Source organism: Otolemur garnettii, unplaced genomic scaffold (genome assembly GCF_000181295.1).
Source record: "Otolemur garnettii isolate 467f Iridium unplaced genomic scaffold, OtoGar3 scaffold00002, whole genome shotgun sequence".
In the NCBI taxonomy this organism is placed as follows: Eukaryota; Metazoa; Chordata; class Mammalia; order Primates; family Galagidae; genus Otolemur; species Otolemur garnettii.
Window position 1 is genome coordinate 13,972,748 of NW_003852397.1, and position 17,480 is coordinate 13,990,227.

General features: G+C 40.3%; 1 protein-coding gene and 1 pseudogene across 2 annotated transcripts in view; both read left to right on the forward strand.

Moving 5' to 3' along the window:
- SLC35F1 (solute carrier family 35 member F1) overlaps positions 1 to 17,480 on the forward strand; it is a 414,246-nt gene that overhangs the window by 313,521 nt on the left and 83,245 nt on the right. For both annotated transcript variants that reach the window (XM_012805345.1, XM_003781626.2), the window contains one exon: positions 7,718 to 7,845. In XM_012805345.1, coding sequence (XP_012660799.1) covers positions 7,718 to 7,845 — 128 coding nt within the window. The remainder of the gene's footprint in view (positions 1 to 7,717; positions 7,846 to 17,480) is intronic.
- Positions 4,436 to 4,941, forward strand: LOC100965557 (annotated as a pseudogene).

The following is a 17,480-nucleotide window of genomic DNA, read 5'->3' on the forward strand; positions in this document are numbered from 1 at the left end:
TAGATAGACTGAATTATTATGAGGAATTGGCTCATGTGGTTATGGAGGCTGAAACATAGTATCATCTGCCCCCTGTAAGCTGGAGAGCCAGAAAAGCTGGTGGCTTAGTTCTGGCCTTAGGCCAAAGGGCTGAGAACAAGAGGAGTTATTATCCATGGTCAAGAGAAAATGAGATGAAATACCCCAGCTCGGGCAGGAAAGAAGCAAATCCTGCCTTCCTCAGCTTTTTGTTCTATTCAGGACCTCAATGGGTTGGGTGAGCCCCCCCACCCCCACCCCCTGTGTTGGGATGGGCCATCTACTTTACTTGAGTCCACTGAATCACATGGGAATCTCATCTGGAAACACCCTCACAGACAACCGAGAAACATTTAACTGCACACCCATGGGCCCAGTCAAGTTGACACACAAAATTAACCATCTCCAGGATTCCAGGGTTTCAGGGACCCGCCAATTGCTATCATGTCTCATGCACATTATCTTGCATTAGATATTTTCAGTGCTTATAGTACCCTTAATCACAATGCCCTCTGAAATACTTGTTAGGATCCCCATTTTACCATACAGTGATTGAGGTTCAGAGCCATTAACCCTGTGACTCAGTACCACACTGCAAGAGGCAGCCTGCGGCCAAAGCCAGATCTGTTAGCTACTAAGCAGCCCAAACATCCAAGGGCTGCATTTTATGCTCCTCCTGTTCTCACTGTCTGGCTGTGATAATAAAAATAAGTCAGAGAATACAAGAGAAAATTTAATCTTTCTTATTTATCTTTTTTGTATTCATCCTCACACTCACATTCAGGTTATGAATTAGGAGTGATTGCAGTCCTCTTCATGAACAATTTACATGTTCATGTCCTTATAATTAGCACCTTCATTGTGGTCACTTTCCAAACTAAAGAGAAGTGTTTTTAAGCTCTAAATCCTCATGCCATGCTGTAGATTTTTACAGTGAGTGGTTATACATCCATCACACATCATTCTTCTTTTCAAATTTACTGATTAATACTTAAAAATTCCCCTGTGGAGTTCTGGTAAAAGAGATGTGACATTCTGACTTCAGATTGTGAGCCAAGGGGGTGTCTATTTAAGCAAGGGTCCCACCCCCCATGCAGGGGCTTCACTTCTGCTGTGGACTTATGTGGAAATACCATGAAGGACCACCCCACCCACAAGAGCCCTTCATGAAAATGCAATCCTAGGAATAATGCAGCTTCTTGTTCCCTTAGCTGAATTCACCTAGAGTATTGTTACGGAGGAATTTTATTCTCTGTACAGACTACCACTGGGGGTGAATAAGAATGTTTTTAATCAAGTCTCTTCTGTTTTCTAGTCACTGATACAAATGTGGACTGCATTTTGGTCTTTGTACAAAAATTTCCTCTTCATTCACTCAAAGTTTATTACCACCCCACCCCATGTGTGACCATTGTTATAATGCCCAAGGTTTCATCAAGTTATACAGCGTGTAACAGCAATTCTTGTAATTTGACTTTTTTTTTAAGCCATAAAATTGATTTAAAGCTTTATTTCACATTACAAGATAAATTCTATCATAGACTTTGATAAAGCAAGGAGAATATCAAATCCTTGATACTCACTGCTGGTGCTGGAAAACATTCCAAACCCTAAGGAAATCTGGAGACAGAAGTCTCGCAGTTGCACAACTGGATACTGGGCTCTAGTATGATGGGCACCCCTGGGAGGTGGCAAGTGAATTGGACAGAGAAGTCATGAAAGATCCCTTAATAAGAAATGCATGACTCAGGAGGACAGCACCACAATTACAAATCACCAAGGCAAAAAATAGTGCAGGACTAATACATAGAAAGCTAGCTTGTTATGAGTTTAAATACTGGTTCATCTATATGGTCCTGAGCAAGTTGTTCAAGTCCTCCAGGCCTCGCTCTTCTCATCTGTAAATAGGGTTAAAGAGCAGTCTCTACCATGTAGTGTTGTTGTGAGGATTAAGTAAGTTAATATCTGTAAAACGTGTAGATACTGTCTGATATATAGTATCATGTATGTGTTTGCTAAAAAAAAATCAAAGAGGGGCGGTGCCTGTGGCTCAAGGAGTGGGGTACCAGCCCCAGCCAAAAAAGAAAAAAGATACATTTTAATTTGATCATCCTGTTGAAGCTTAGTAGAATGAAATATGAATCACAAGTTCAAGACTTGAATAATTTCCTTTTCTGTTCTCACTTACCTAAGTCACAGTTGGATTCCTAACCTACTTCAAATTAGAATAACTTTCATTATGTTCTATACATTTGTCATAAAACTCTATACCAATTGCAGAGTTAGACATATACAAGGACACACATGTCCTTTGCTACATTGCAGTGGAGAAAAATTGGAAACAATGTATATGTCTATCAGTGGAAGACTGGATAAATTGTGGCATAACCAGAAAATGCAACGATATACATCATCTAAAATAAATGAATTATCTCTACATGAAACAACAGGGATGCATTTCTAAAACAACATTAGGTGCAAAGAATCCTAGGAAAAATACTGTATAGACAGTAAAACTTCATGTAAAGGTTGAAAACAGAACAAAAAGTTAGAGACCATCTTAGATCTATACAGATGCAGGAAATGTATAACAAAAACAGAGACATGAAAGATACACAGCAGTACCCAAGATGGTGATCTGAGAAAAGAGGGAGAGAAGTGGAATCTGGTGGAGGAGGCAGAGAGGGAGTCCCAGCTTCATCTGTAATAGTTTCTTTTTCAAAAAAATCTGAAACACACGAAACAAATAGCAAAAGGTTAGTATATATTTAATGAAGTGGCTGGATATTTTATTACATTATTCTCTAATCTTTTTTATTTCTATTAGAGCGTATTGTTAATAAAAGTAATAATAAACAATGTATTCATATGTCAAACCATAATTCTAAAGTTTCTGCCCATGAGTTTTATTATTTCTCCTAGTTAATTAAAAAAGGGGGGTGGGGGAGACTTCAAAACATTAACATATCGCCAATTGTGCTCCTGTTTCTTATGGATGGCTCTAATTTCAGAAGGTCTGGGCAGTGCTTTGGCACAGGGACTCTGAGGAATGTATTTTCATTATCCTAGAAAGAGTTTTAATGGTCTATGGTACATCAGTGTTAATGGGAGTCATGTAGATAAATCCCCAAGCAGTTCTTTTAACAGTTGTTATTTTTTGCTCAGCCAAAAATAAAAAAAAAAAAAAGCTTCCTCTAATTGTCTTGGATAATTCTGCTAAGTAAGCATGTTGCCTATTTTCAGGTACTTCAAATGAATCAATATGGAAGCATTTATTTACGGCGCTTTGCTTTTTGCAAACTTTCTCACCAGAACAGCGGAGTAACTAATCATTGCTTTGAATCTATGTAATGCAATACACTTTAAATATGTTCCTGATTGGTGAAACAGCACTGTAACCTGTTGTTTTGTTTGTTTCCCTGTGCTTTGTATTGAGATGTAGCTGGTATGCTCTGAGGTGGGCATTTCTCTGTTCATTGTCTAAATTCACTGGGACAATGACCTGTGACTTTAGAGTAGTGGCTTGGAGGTTAAATAAGCCATTGACCTTTTTATGTCTCAGGTACAGCGTATGATGTGTAAAATGTTCACCAAGTTAATTTTGTCAGATGTCGTCTACATTCTAACTAGAAAAGTAGGAACATTGGCCGGCACATGAGTAGTTTATAATAGATGTTTTTAAGTCCCTCAAGTTTGATGAATTTAACATTGCCGACATTGTTGAACATGCAATTTATTCATAAACTCTGTATTATTTATTGACCGCCTGTCATGTCCTGTTGGGTCTAGAGATGAAGTGGTGGCCCAGAGAATAATGCCACTCTCTTCAAATTGTTATTAATTGCATGTGTAATAGAGTCAAGAAGGCAGGTAATTATAAGACAGGAAGATAAGTGTAGGACAGGCACAGGTGTTAAGGGAGCACAGTGTGGGGCCGGATGAGCATCAAAGAAGGTTTTCTGGTAGAAGAGTGGATTCTCATTCTTCATTTGGAAGCTGACACTGTCCAAGCTGAGGAAGCTGCACATGGAGAGGCCCCGAGATGGGAGAACGTGCACTTTGGACCACAAGTTCCTATCATCTCTGGTAGGAAGATTTTCCCATTCTGTGGCTGTGTCTCTCTGGAATTCCTCACCAGAGCCCCCTGAGGATGACCGTTGTGCATCAGCCATCTGAACATCCCAGATTTGATCCTCAGCTCGGTACCAAGGACCCACCCAAGACCAGTTAAATCAGAATTTCTAGGGGCTGGTTTCAGGCATTGGGAGTTTCATAAAAGCTTCCCAGATGATACGAATATGCAGTCAAGTTGATAATCACTGATTTAGGTGTCCAGTCAGGTCCCAGCAGCAGCGGCAGTGGCAGTGGCCATCCTCTGCCCTGCTTCTCTGGCCATCACTCTTTCACTTCTGGAAACATGGCTTCTGGTGTGGCTGTCTCTGATGGCATCATTAAGGTGTTCAGTGACACGAAGATGTGTAAGTCTTCAACGCCAGGGGAGGTGAAGAAGTGCAAGAAGGCCATGCATGCTCTTCTGCCTGAGTGAGGACAAGGACATCACCCCAGAGGAAGGCAGGGAGGTCCTGATAGGAAGCGTGGGCCGGACTGTCATGACCCCTACACCACCTTTGTCAAGATGCTTCCAGACCAGGACTGAAGCTATGCCCTCTATGATGCAACCTATGAAACCAAGGAGAGCAAGGAGGAGGACCTGGTGTTTATCTTTTGGGCTTCTAAAGAGCAAAATGTGTGTACCCCTGAAGAGCAAAATGATTTATGCCAGCTCCAAGGATGCCATCAAGAAGAAGCTGATAGGGATCCATCATGAATTACGAGCAAACCACTATGAGGAGGTCAAGGACCGCTGTACCCTGGCACTGGGGGTGCAGTGCCGTCATCTTCCTGGAGGGCAAGACTTTGTGAGCCCCATCTCGCCCCCCTGACTGGAGCATCTGGCAGCCCCAGACCTGTCCCTGGGGGTTACATGCTGCCTACTTCCTGCCAGATCAGAGGGGCTGGGGGGATCCCAGCAGGGGGAGGGCAATCTTTTTACCCCTGGGTTTTCCTCCTCCCTCCATCCCTGATGGTTCTGGCCTTCCCAAACCACTTTTGATCTTCTGATTCTTTTTGGGTTGAAGCAGATCAATTTCCCCCGGCACCCCAGTTGGGGGAGCCTGTATGTTTTTTAACAATACCCCTACACCTCACCTGTTCCGTCTCTTCCCATACTACCAACTTCTAACCACAATAGTGACTCTGTGCTTGTCTGTTTAGTTCTGTGTATAAAGGGAGTGTTGTGGAGAGACACCCCCCTTTTCCCCTGGTCTCAGCCACTCATGGAAGCAAGACCAATAAGGGGCCTCAGATTCAAACGCACACACAAGAATCACAGATTCATAAGATAAATTCCAACAGATGTGTCAATTACCAAATATGTAGACAAGTAAGAGGCAGATGTGCTGGGCAAGGACACTGCCAGAAGGAGCTGGCTGTGAAGAAACGACCTTGGGTCAGATGCACCAGACCTCCCATGTGCAAGACCATGTGAACAGTGACTCAGGCTCTGGCACTGGCTCTTGACATGTTCAGATAGATACTATTTCATACTATTTTTGATTCATTAATTCATTCCAAAATACTTAGCTAACCCTTGCTACGTATCAGCTTGCTAAGTGCTGTGGACGTATATATGAATGAGATGTTAACTCTACCGTCCCAAGCATCTCTTCAGTCCAGCAAAGAGAAGAATTCATAAGTAACAACAATCATGTGAAAGGATTTCCAGAGTTGGGTACACATGGCCCAGCTGGGGAGTGGGGGTAGGACCAGAAGAGAGCTAAATGTTGAAGAATGAATAGCTACAATATGGGAAGTGCAGTTCAGAAAGACTTGGAGTGTTCTTGGATAATCAGCTCTGAGAAGTGTGGCACCAAAAACTCGGCTAGAAAACTAGTGGGTTGACCACCAATCGTCCTTGTTGCCACTAGCCATAAGCCATGTTCTGACCGTCTTTATGCACCTGGAAAGTTTTGTGTTCATAAGTCTCCATAAAAGTGGAAAATCACCTCATCTGTTGGCCACTAGAATAAAACCAAAGGCAGAAATCAGGAGTTCAAAGTTTTAAAAATTGCCCAAAGACAGCGGAGGATGTGGGGCTCTGTGCAGGTCTTGGGGACCAGCCAAGGGCACATTCATAGCACTAAAGTGTGTGTCACTGGGTACTGATCCCTGCCTCCTCACATTCACACCAATGTGAAATTCTCACCCCTTGAGTGCAGGTTGGACTTAGTGACCCTTTGCTAAAGAATAGAGTATGGTAGAAGTGTTACTTTGGGGATTAGGTTATAAAAAAACTAATCATCCATCTTTGATGTTTTTCCATCCTTTCTTCATTTCTCCCTACCCTGCACCCCTCACTGGGGTAAACTGTCATGTTTTGAGGCAGTGTGTGGGTAGGCCCTGTGGTGAGGGCCAAGGCCAGCCAATAGCCATCTGAGTGAGCTTGGAAGCTCCCTATCAATGCTTCAGATGACACAGCGTCCCTGGCTAACAGCTTGGCCGCAACTGACTGGAAGACCTCACGTCAGAGACATTCAATTAAGCCAGGGGTCCTCAAGCTTTTTAAACAGGGGCCAGTTCACTGTCCCTCAGACCATTGGAGGGCCACACTGCAGGCCCCAGGACAAGTCAGCTGCTAAGCAGGACAGGCAGTGGTGGCAAAAACACCCAGCGGGCTGGATAAATGTCTTCGGCAGGCCACGTGTGGCCCACAGGCTGTAGTTTGAGAATGCCTGAGTTAAGCTGTACCCAGATTCTTGATCCCCCTCAACTGTGAGATAATAAATAGTTCTTGTTTTAAACAGGTCTAGTTGGGGGGTACTTTGTTTACAACCATAACTAATATATATAGTAAACGTTGTCTCAGAGTTTCTGCACATTCCACATCCTCTATGAAGACCTCGGAGGTTGGAAACAGAGTTATCATTGTTACTAATCCTGATTGTTCCATCTGGAGAAATAAAGTTTATCTCAGAGCTGAAATAGATGTGAAAATAAAGATGAGGATCTTAATAAGGGATTCAAAGTCCGTTTAGAGGCAAGACGGCAACATTGAGACGTGGTCAAATGGTACCCTTCTCCATCTGAGAGTGGCCCCAACTTCCTCTTGTCTCTCCATGGCCCACACACCAGGGCACATGCAGTGTTCAAAGCTGCTCAAGAACTCAGGATGGCATGTCGGGTCTCACCACAGATCTGCCATCAAGCACAAGCTGTTTTGCATTTGGCTGCAGTCTTTCACATCTATCTACTTTACCGTAATCCTGAAATTTACTCTAATTTGAAATGTGTGTGCTTATGCGGTCTTCCTGGTACACCTTTCCTTGTATTTTCCCATGATGTATTTATTGTTTCCTTCATACATTCACCAGAAAATATTTTGCATGGTGAGCTAATGACCTTCCCAGTCTTACTTGATGTGCAAATTAAACTCAAAGACCCAAAATCTATAATAAAGACCATTTACTAAATAAAAACATGTGCATTTCTGATAAACTGATTCATCATTTGTTTAAATATTTGTTAAGGTCATGGTGAAAAAAATGCAATGCTACAACATTTTAGAATCCTTCTAGTAATATATATATATGTAATTATGTGTCAAGAACCTAACTTATTTCTTCTTAACTTCATAACACAGGAGAAGAAAACCTCCTGGCTATCTTACGACGTAGATGGTGGAAGTATATGATTCTGGGACTCATAGACCTGGAAGCAAATTACCTGGTGGTCAAGGCTTACCAGTACACAACTCTGACCAGCATCCAGGTACCAGTTTCCTTCCCTTCTTCCATTTCTAGAGGTAGTTTACTTTTAGTTTAGTCCTTCGGAATCGGTATGCCACTCAACAAGTTTTGGAGCAATAGGGAAAAGGTTTGTATAACAAGTAACTTAGGGTTTTGTGGATTTTTCTTAATTCAAATGTAATTGGACATCTTTTTTCTCTTTATTCCAAACACCTCAAGTACCATTGACACTGTAAAAAAAAATAATTTGTGGATTTGGATGCTGCCAACTAATCTACGTTAATGGGAAAGTTATTAATAAGTATGAAAATAAATCAATTTTAATCATAACGTGTAACTTTTGAGAATGTGAATGGACTTTGATTAAATAATCAGACTGCTTAATAATCTTTTATTCTATCTTGTTTTAATATATAGAATTTGTGATCTGATGGGATAAGATTTTTCCTAAAGGGACAAGCATTACCTAAAATGTGTTATTGCATGAAAATAGCTACTGTCTTCTCCACTCCGTTTTCTCTCTCACTTCTGGTTTTTCTCTCTTCCTCACACACATGCACGCCCATACACACACGCACAGCATTGCTAGTTTACCTCGGCTTTTCACTGTTTTTCCCCAACACGTGTATCCCTATATAGACTGTAAATGATAAGCTTCAGTATTTTTTGTTTTGTCCTCATTTTTCTTCATATGGCCGTATTATGAATTTCATAGCCATTTAAAAGCTTCAGGATAGAATCCAAACAAAACATTGTTCTCATATTAGATTGAGCTTAGATTTGATACTTCCACAGAACTTCTGCCATCCTGGTAATTTACTTAGGAACAACAATAACAAATATGGAGAAACAAGCGAAGTACCTGAATAAATTGAGATGCCATAGATTTCGTGTCTGGGAAACTACGTAAACCTGATTTTGCTTTTGCACCATCTGATTTCCAAATGAACTTCAAGATGCCTTGAAATGAAAGTAATTAATGGCAGCATTTTTCCAGGACCACATCCATATGTATTTTATATTCCAAGAACATACATGAGATAGGTTTCCTGGTAAAGGTGCCATGTAAACAAGGAGATAACTGATAAGGGAGACCTGAGACTGTCCTCTCAATTTAATCCTGAAAATGCTGTGGCTTTGTACTGATATTGGAAGAGGTACAAGGCTCTAGTTGGATGCACTATGAGAACCCAGATGTGGTGCATTCTATACTGGCAAGAAGTAAAGCATTTGCATGTATGAAATCCTTTCTCACCCTTTAGAAAGCTGCTTTTCTCCAATCTTGAGAGCCTTACTCTCCCTGAAGTTGGCTTTCCTATTTCTACTTTTATCTTTTCGGCTAGGGGAAAAGAGACTCTCAGAATGGCCCCAGGCACAATATATAACATTTATTTTGGTTAAAATAATATGTAGACCTGGTCTACATCCTCTATTCTCTGTACATCATCAATGCTCTTAGTAAGATTTTAAGCATCTTGAAAGCAAGGACTATGACTTTTTTAGTTTAATTAGCAAATCCTCCTGGTACAGAATCATGAATAAATTAGCATTTAAACATAAACACACCAAATAGAAATATGATTAACCTATCGCCGTAAGACTCACCTAATTACATTTTTGAAATTTTGTTTGAGACCTCACAGAACTCCAAGGAGACACACACACACATACAAGACATTTGTAAATCCGAAAGGGAGAATAATTCAGTACATTTCTCTTCCTTCATGGCAGTAGTTATAGTGCCTCCATGTTCATCTCTCCACGCAAACAAGCTTTAACATGGAAAAAACCCTGTACGTCATAGTTGCACTAACAATTTAGCATACTGTATATAAGTGAAATTGTTTTCATGAAATGGGTGAATTTACCACAAATTTATTTTGAAACCCTTTTCACATGTTTTTGATGACAAATACTAACATACTGGAAAAAACATGGAAACAAAAATAATTGTCAGGGTCCCCTGGGTATATATTCAGCATAGATTTATTAATGATCTAAAGTTGCCACTAAAAAAAATGCTGAGGTTCTCTCTTCCCACCTCTCCTTTTCTTTCTCTCTTCTTCAGTTAGAAACTATGTGCATGAATAGACTGTCCCCCCACTACCCAAGGCCCCATAAACACCTTGTGCTTCGCACACACTTGCACAGCACACATGTTTGCTACTTACTTTTAATTCTTAATACCTTTGCGTAAGCTGTTTCTGATACTTGGAATAGCCCTTTTCTTCCCCCGCCCTTCTCCCCTCCCCAGCTCATTGAAATCCTATTCATTTCATGGTTCTCTGTACTGTTGAGAATGCTTTCAGATTATAAGAGAAAGCTCAACTGAAACTGTCATTAAAAGTGAGAGAATTTAAGCCAGGTCCACTGGTGCTTGCCTATAGTCTCAGCTACTCGGGAGGCTGAGGTGGGAGGATCGCTGGGGCCGGGGAGTTTAAGGCCAGCCTGGCTAATGTAGCAAAACCTGCCCCAAAGAATGTATTGATTCTCTTAACTGGAACGTTGAAGAGCAAGGACAGTCTTCAGGCTAGTTTGTCAAGTGCCTCAATGATGTCAGCAGGGGCTCGGTTTGTTTGTTTGTTTGTTTCATTATTCCCCTTTCAGTCCCTTCAGCTGGCTTTATCCTAAAGCAGGTTCCTCTCATGATCTGAAGACGGCTGTTAGCACAGACTGGGGCTTCATGTGATTCTTCACTCATGCCCAAAGAGACACAGCAGAGATGCTTGCCCACAACCAGTGAATAAAAGCTCAGAACTCTGTGCTAACTAGACCATTCTAATGGCCAGGGAATACTGTGAGCTGATGGGCTTAGACCTGGACTCCCTTAACCAGCACAGAATGAGCTATCACTCATCAGTGGGAGTACCACTGGGATTTTGGGTGGACAGCACCCACTTCTAGAGTCAGGATGAAATTGATCCTATTCAATCACATGTTGGTCACCCACTGAGCAAGAAGTGAGGCTGGGACGCAGGAGGAGCAACCACTGTGTCTCTCCACCCAGTTTAGCCCCCACCTCATTTCAGTAGCTCCCTCCACGGAAATGGCGTGCTCTCTCCCCCTCTCCCCCCGTCTCCCACAGTGCTTTGCATTTTAGCTCTCTTTCTGCAGTTTCTTACCTAAGAATGATGTTTCCATATTCTCACTGACTTCACAGAACTGTGAGTTCTTTCACAGCAGGATGATTTCTTGTTCACCTTGGACCTCTAGTACCTAGCTGAAAACCCAGCACATACTAGATACTCAACAAATGCTTGAAGAAGTTAATTAAATTGTGTTGATTTCCAGCACTGGGGGCACAGAAAATCCCAGCAGTGGTCTTCCTAAATTCAGAATGTTCATATAGATATAGTGGGGAAATGAAGGGACAAATGATGGCTTCGTGGCAAAACTGGGCCCTTTAGACCCAGGCACGGTGGCCACCTATAATCCTAGCACTCTGGGAGGCCGAGGTGGGTGGATTGCCTGAGCTCAGGAGTTCCAGACCACCCTGAGCAAGAGTGAGACTCCATCTCTACTAAAAATAGGCAAAAGTAGCCATGCATGGTGGTGCACACCTGTAGTCCCAGTAACTGGATCCTCCTTGCAAGAGGATCACTTGAGGCCAAAGAATTTGAGGTTGCTATAAACCATGATAACGCCACAGCACTCTACCCAGTGTGACAGAGTGAGAATCTGTCTCCAAAAATAAATAAATAAATGAAATTGGCTCCTTAGACCAGAGTCAAAAATTATAAATGGACCTGGGGAGAATGAGGAGAAATTTCCCTCTTTGGAAATGCACTTGGCTTTTGTTTCTTCTGTTGAGCATTGTGGTCACAATAAATTCTTGGTTTTGTACGTCACTGAGTTCTTTTCCAAATTTTTCAAGTATTTTTCTGCATGTGAACAGTGACAGTTTTCTCACCAGCTGATCTCCTGACCCTCAGGTTCAGTTCACTCCACTTCATACCCTACCACTAACCCATCCTGCCCCTTCTCTCCCATTAGCTGTTCGGTGATACCTTCTATGAAAAAGTTTCATTCTGTAGTAAGAAAACCAATGTCAGTGAAACATCAGCTGGTCTTCATTATAATTTATTGAGCAAGGAACAGGAGGAAATAAAAACCCAAGTTGAATCTAGTAGTTATAGAACCATTTGCCACCTACCACAAATAAATCCATTAAACAATAGTAGGTGATCAAAATAGAAAGCATTTGCTTTGACAACCATGTCTATATCATTTGCTAATTTAATTCAGCACATTGGTAGAACTGATTGAAGGCCTATTGTGATTTTCCCTTGTTTATATAAATTTTAATTCAACACGTAATATGTATTTTACTCATATTAATAAAGAAGGCACATTAGGCATCTGAGAAGCACACTGTTACTGCAGGTGATATAAAGAGAATGAATCAGCTTTGCCTTCCAGGAGCTTATGAGCTGATAAAGAAATAAAAGGCCCACTTTAACGACAGTGACACTAAGCATGGCAGAGAACAGATGACATCCGAGTGCTGTGATTTCCAAGGGAGGCAGAGGTGACGATCATTTGCAAAGTTAAGAAAGTGCCCATTTAGATAAGTCTGTGAGATAAAATTTGGAGAGGATAAAATGTAGATATAGCTTGTGCATGGAATGAACAGCATAGCAAAAGCCTGGGGACAGAAAACTGGAGGAATATGATTGGAGAAGAAGTATTCTTGCTCAAACTTATACAGTCACTTAAATAATTAGCAGATGCTTCTGTGTTTAAGATGCTATATTAGGCATCAAACATACTGTGAGAAAAAAATTAGATACTGTCTATATTCTCGTGGAGCTTCCAGTCAAGTGGGAATGACAGCCTTTATTCAAATACTCAAACAAATGGATCTATAATTATAATCAAGGCTAAGCATTCTGTAGGAAATCAACATGGTTCTATGAGAACGTTTGTTAAAACAACTTCATCTAAACTGGAAGAGTGGGGCATGTTTTCCTAAAATTTGATGGTGGAACTGAGATCTAAAAGAAGAATAGATTAGTGGGAAGAGAAAGAGATCCAGGCCAAGAAGACAACATGCTCATGGCTCTGTGGTGGGTTGGGTCACGGCAGGGATGAGGCTCTGAACAAGGTCATGTGGCTGGACCAGGAAACTGGAGAGAAGGAGGCAGCATTCAGACCCCACAGGGCTTGCTGCCAGCCCATGGATCTGGGGATTTAGCTTAAATGCCATGGGAAGCCACTGCCAATTTATACAGTGGAAGGTGATGTCACAGATCTGAACTTCAAAGATCATTCTGGCTGTGGTGTGGAGGAGAACAGATTTAAGCAATGGTTACTCATAGCAGAGCAGAAGAAGAGAGCCAAAGTTCAGTCGCATCATACTGTGTAGAAGGTCTTCAAGGCCAGGATTGAAGAGTATGACTTAATTTTGGAGGTAAACAAGAGCCTGAATGATTCTGAGGAGATGAATGATAGGATGTGACCCAAGCACTTCTGTTTTAACAAGAGAGACTTCATTAACGATTGGCAAGGCACCCAATACTCTTGTTTTCCAATTGTCTCAAAAACAGGGATGGAGAGCAAAATGATGTGAAGAATAGTCCTTGCTTTACCCTCTTGCCTTTTCAGTTTATTCACCAAACTTATGGTTAAATATTGCAAACGACTGATAAATGAAACCTGAGAGGAATGATATATTTTTGAAATGACTGTTGATGCACAAAAATTGCAAAAATATATAAAGTACTTTGAAGTATTCACACAGTTTTCCCCAATAGTGACATTTTATATGAATTTAGAATAATGTCAAAGCCAGACCAATGACATTAGAACAATATTAGACTACAGATTAGTGTTTTTCAACCTTTTCTGTCTCGGCACACTTGAATGGCACGCTTGAACCTATAGTTAAACTTCCACAGCACATTTAAATTATGTTGATTGAAAAGAAAGAGTAGGGTGGCCCCTGTGGCTCAAAGGAGTAGGGTGCTGGTCCCATATGCTGGAGGTGGCAGGTTCAAACCCAGCCCTGGCCAAAAACTGCAAAAAACAAAAACAAAAAAGAAAGAAAGAGTAAAAAAAGAATATATAAGTTCAAGTGCATTGAACTTCTTTTGAAAATAATTTAATAAATGATCTTTGAAATTTTTCATGGCAAACCTAAGATTCTCTGCAGCACATGGGTTGAAAATCACGGCTCTAGACTTAATTCAATTTTTATTCATTTTTACCTTCACTTCTTTGTGTGTGTGTGTGTGGTTCTATGCAGTTTGGTCCCACATATAGGTTCATGTAATCACCACTACAGTCAGAACCGTCCCGACACCATGCAGGAACTCCCACGTGCCACTTTGGTGAGATTGCAACTGGCTCATCATTCCAATCCCTGTCACCTGGCAACCACTAATCTGGTCTCCATCTATATAATTTTTCAGCTGGAGAAAGTTATGTAAAATGGAATTACACAGTATTTAAATGCTTTTGATATTGGCTTTCTACACTAAGCATAATTTTCCCAAATCCATCTAAATTGTTGCCTGTATTAATAGTTTATCCCTTTTTATTGCTCAGTAGTATTCCATAGTATATACAAACCAGAATTTGGTTTCTTTTCAGTATTTTTATTTTATTTTATTTCATTTTTATTGTTTGAGGTTCATTGAGGCTACAAAGAATTAGGCTACACTAATTCTATTTGTTAGGTAAAGTCCTTCTCATAATTGTGCCCTACCACCAAGTGGTGTGCCATATACCATGACCCACATCCTGTTCCTTCTTCCCTCTCCCCACTCCCTTGTTCCCCTGCCCCCTACCTTGAGTTTGTTTTTTCTCTTATAAGGGTATGTATTAGAATATCTGCTGGCTTTGTATTAGAATAGAGTACACTGGATTCTTGCTTCTCCATTCTTGTGATGCTTTCTTTACTAAGAAGGTGTTCCGCCTCCATCCAGGTTAATGCAAAAATGTAAAGTCTCCATCTTTTTAAAGGGCTGAATAGTATTCCATGGTATACATACACCACAGGTTGTTAATCCATTCCCGAGTTGGTGGGTATTTAGGGTGTTTCCACATTGTGGCGATTGTAAATTGAGCTGCAATAAACAGTCTAGTCACAGTACAAATGTCCTTATGACAAAATGATTTTTTTTTCTTTTTAGCAGAATTTGTTTAATGATTTACTTGATAAAAGATATCTGTATTGTTTCCAGCTTTAAATTTTTACAAATAAGGATTTGATGCACATTTATATGCAGGGTTTTGTGCCAAGAAAGTATTCATTTCTTTGGGATAAATGCTCAAAAGTGCCATTTCTGGGTGCATGTTTATTTAGTTTTAGAAACTGTCAAACTAATTTCCAGAGTGGTTGTATAATTTTACATCCCTACCAATGATGTATGAGAAATCCATTGATTCCCCACCCTTACCAGCATTTAGTGTTATCATTATATTTTTATTTTAGCCACTTTAAAAGATACGTAGCAATATTTCATTGTGGTTTTAATTGTTTACATAATGGTTAGTAATGTTGAAAATCTTTGGGGGAAAATATTTTTTAACCTTGCCTTCATCAGAAGCTAATGAAAGTTAACAGTGGCCAAAAGGATAACATTTACCCAGGAAAAAGATGATGGAAGGCAGACATTGACGTGAAGAAACCCAGCTGTTTTCTTTATTAGAAATAAAGAGGATAACATTATCATGTTGGATTTATAAGAATTTTATTCTAAGGACACATGAGTGAGTTTGGGGCTCTTGACTTATAGAGAACGAATAGGTTGTGCCTTTGACTTTGAGACAGATTAGCAATAACATTTGGATATGTTCTAAAAGCTATGCTGTTTTTATAACCACGCTATATGAACCATTCCAGTAGAAATACCAGCCTTATGACTTCTAGCCCAATGATTATTCGTCTTTTTTCAGCCATGTAATACTAAAATGCAAGCAGATTAAACTAGAGCTTTTGTAAAATAAGAAAGCATCTCTCTTCAAACAAGATAGTTTGGGTAAAATTCACTCACACTGGGAAAAACTTCCAGTACCCTTGCTAGCCAGCTGAGGGATCTGTAGCTCTGACACCAAATGCCCTCTTTCACGCAGTGCATGTTTCATAGCTCTTCTCTACATTCTTTAAGCAATCTCCATCAGGAGTGAGGGCCAAAAATGTAATCCCTCCAGCTCTGATTAATTTTCTTGCTGCCCCACTCCTCTGACTTGGGCATGTTAGTAGAGGTTAATACAGAACAAATGCCAGCCTGCCCTGTGTGCAGCGTGATATTCAACCTTGAGCCTAATTCTACAAACCACGCAAAACATACACATGCAACAGTTCATCTCATCACTTACATAACTCTCAGGCCTTTGTGGATCCACTCTTTCTCAACTTCCAGCAGGCCAGTAATTCTGTTGTTATCAGATACAGAGAAAGGACAAGTAGTTTGTACCTTTTCATGTGTCTCCAGACCAGTGTTTTTCAACCTTTGTTATCTCACTGCAGATTTGAACCTATAGTTAAACTTCTGTGGCACACTTAAATTATGTTGATCAAAAAAAAAAAAAAAGAGTCAAAAAATACTCACTGTGCTTTGAACTTCTTTTGAAAATAATTTAATTAATGGTCTTTAAAATTTTCACAGCACGCCAGTTGAAAATCACAGCTGGAAAGTTTAAACCACATGAATAGATTTAGCATGTGTATTTCTTCAATGATTAAGAAATGCCCCCAGCCAAATCCCAGCTTTTCATTAGACTTGAATCCTGCTGTAGGGTAATAAACAGCTGTACTCATACTCAGAACACAATGTACGTAGTGTGATGATAAAAAGAACTTGTGACAAGCCAGGGAGCAAGCATTCTTCTGCAGTGTTAGAAATAGGTTCCCAAGAGTTTGAGTTTATGATTATGAGCTCAGCTTCTATTTTACTTTATTTTATTTTTTAATTGTTTTTTATTAAATCATAACTTTATACATTGATGCATTTATGGGGTTCAGGGTACTGCTTCGATATACAATATGAAATGCTTACATTGAACTAAGTAACTAAGTGATCCATCACAATTATACTCATTTCTTAATAGTTTTGAAATGTATCATTGCATCATGCACATTAGGTGAGGTCCCCTCAAATACCCTCCCTCCTCCCATGTCCCCTCTCCCCTCCCCTCTCTCTCCTCTTCCGTTCTACTTTCTGGACTATAGTTATGTTTTGCCGTTTGTATCAGTGTGTAGGTGGTTATATATTGATTTCATAGTAGTACTGAGTACATGGGATACTTTTTTCCCCCATTCTTGAGGTACTTTACTAAGAAGAATATGTTCCAGTTCCATCCAGGTAAACATAAAAGATGTGAAGTCTCCTTTTTATGGCTGCATAGTATCCCATGGTGTACACATACCACAGTTTGTTAACCCATTCATGGGTCAACGGGCACTTGGGCTGTTTCCATGATTTGGCTATTATGAATTGAACTGCAATGACTTTGTTGTAAAATAATTTTTAATTGGGCTGCAACGTCTTTGTTGTGCAAATGTCTTTGTTGTAAAATAATTTTTTATCATCCAGGTATATACCAAGTGTAAAGGAATTGCAGGATCAAACAGTAGGTCTACTTTTAGTTCCTTGAGTATTCTCCAAACTTCTTTCCAAAAAGGTCATATTAGCTTGCATTCCCACCAGCAGT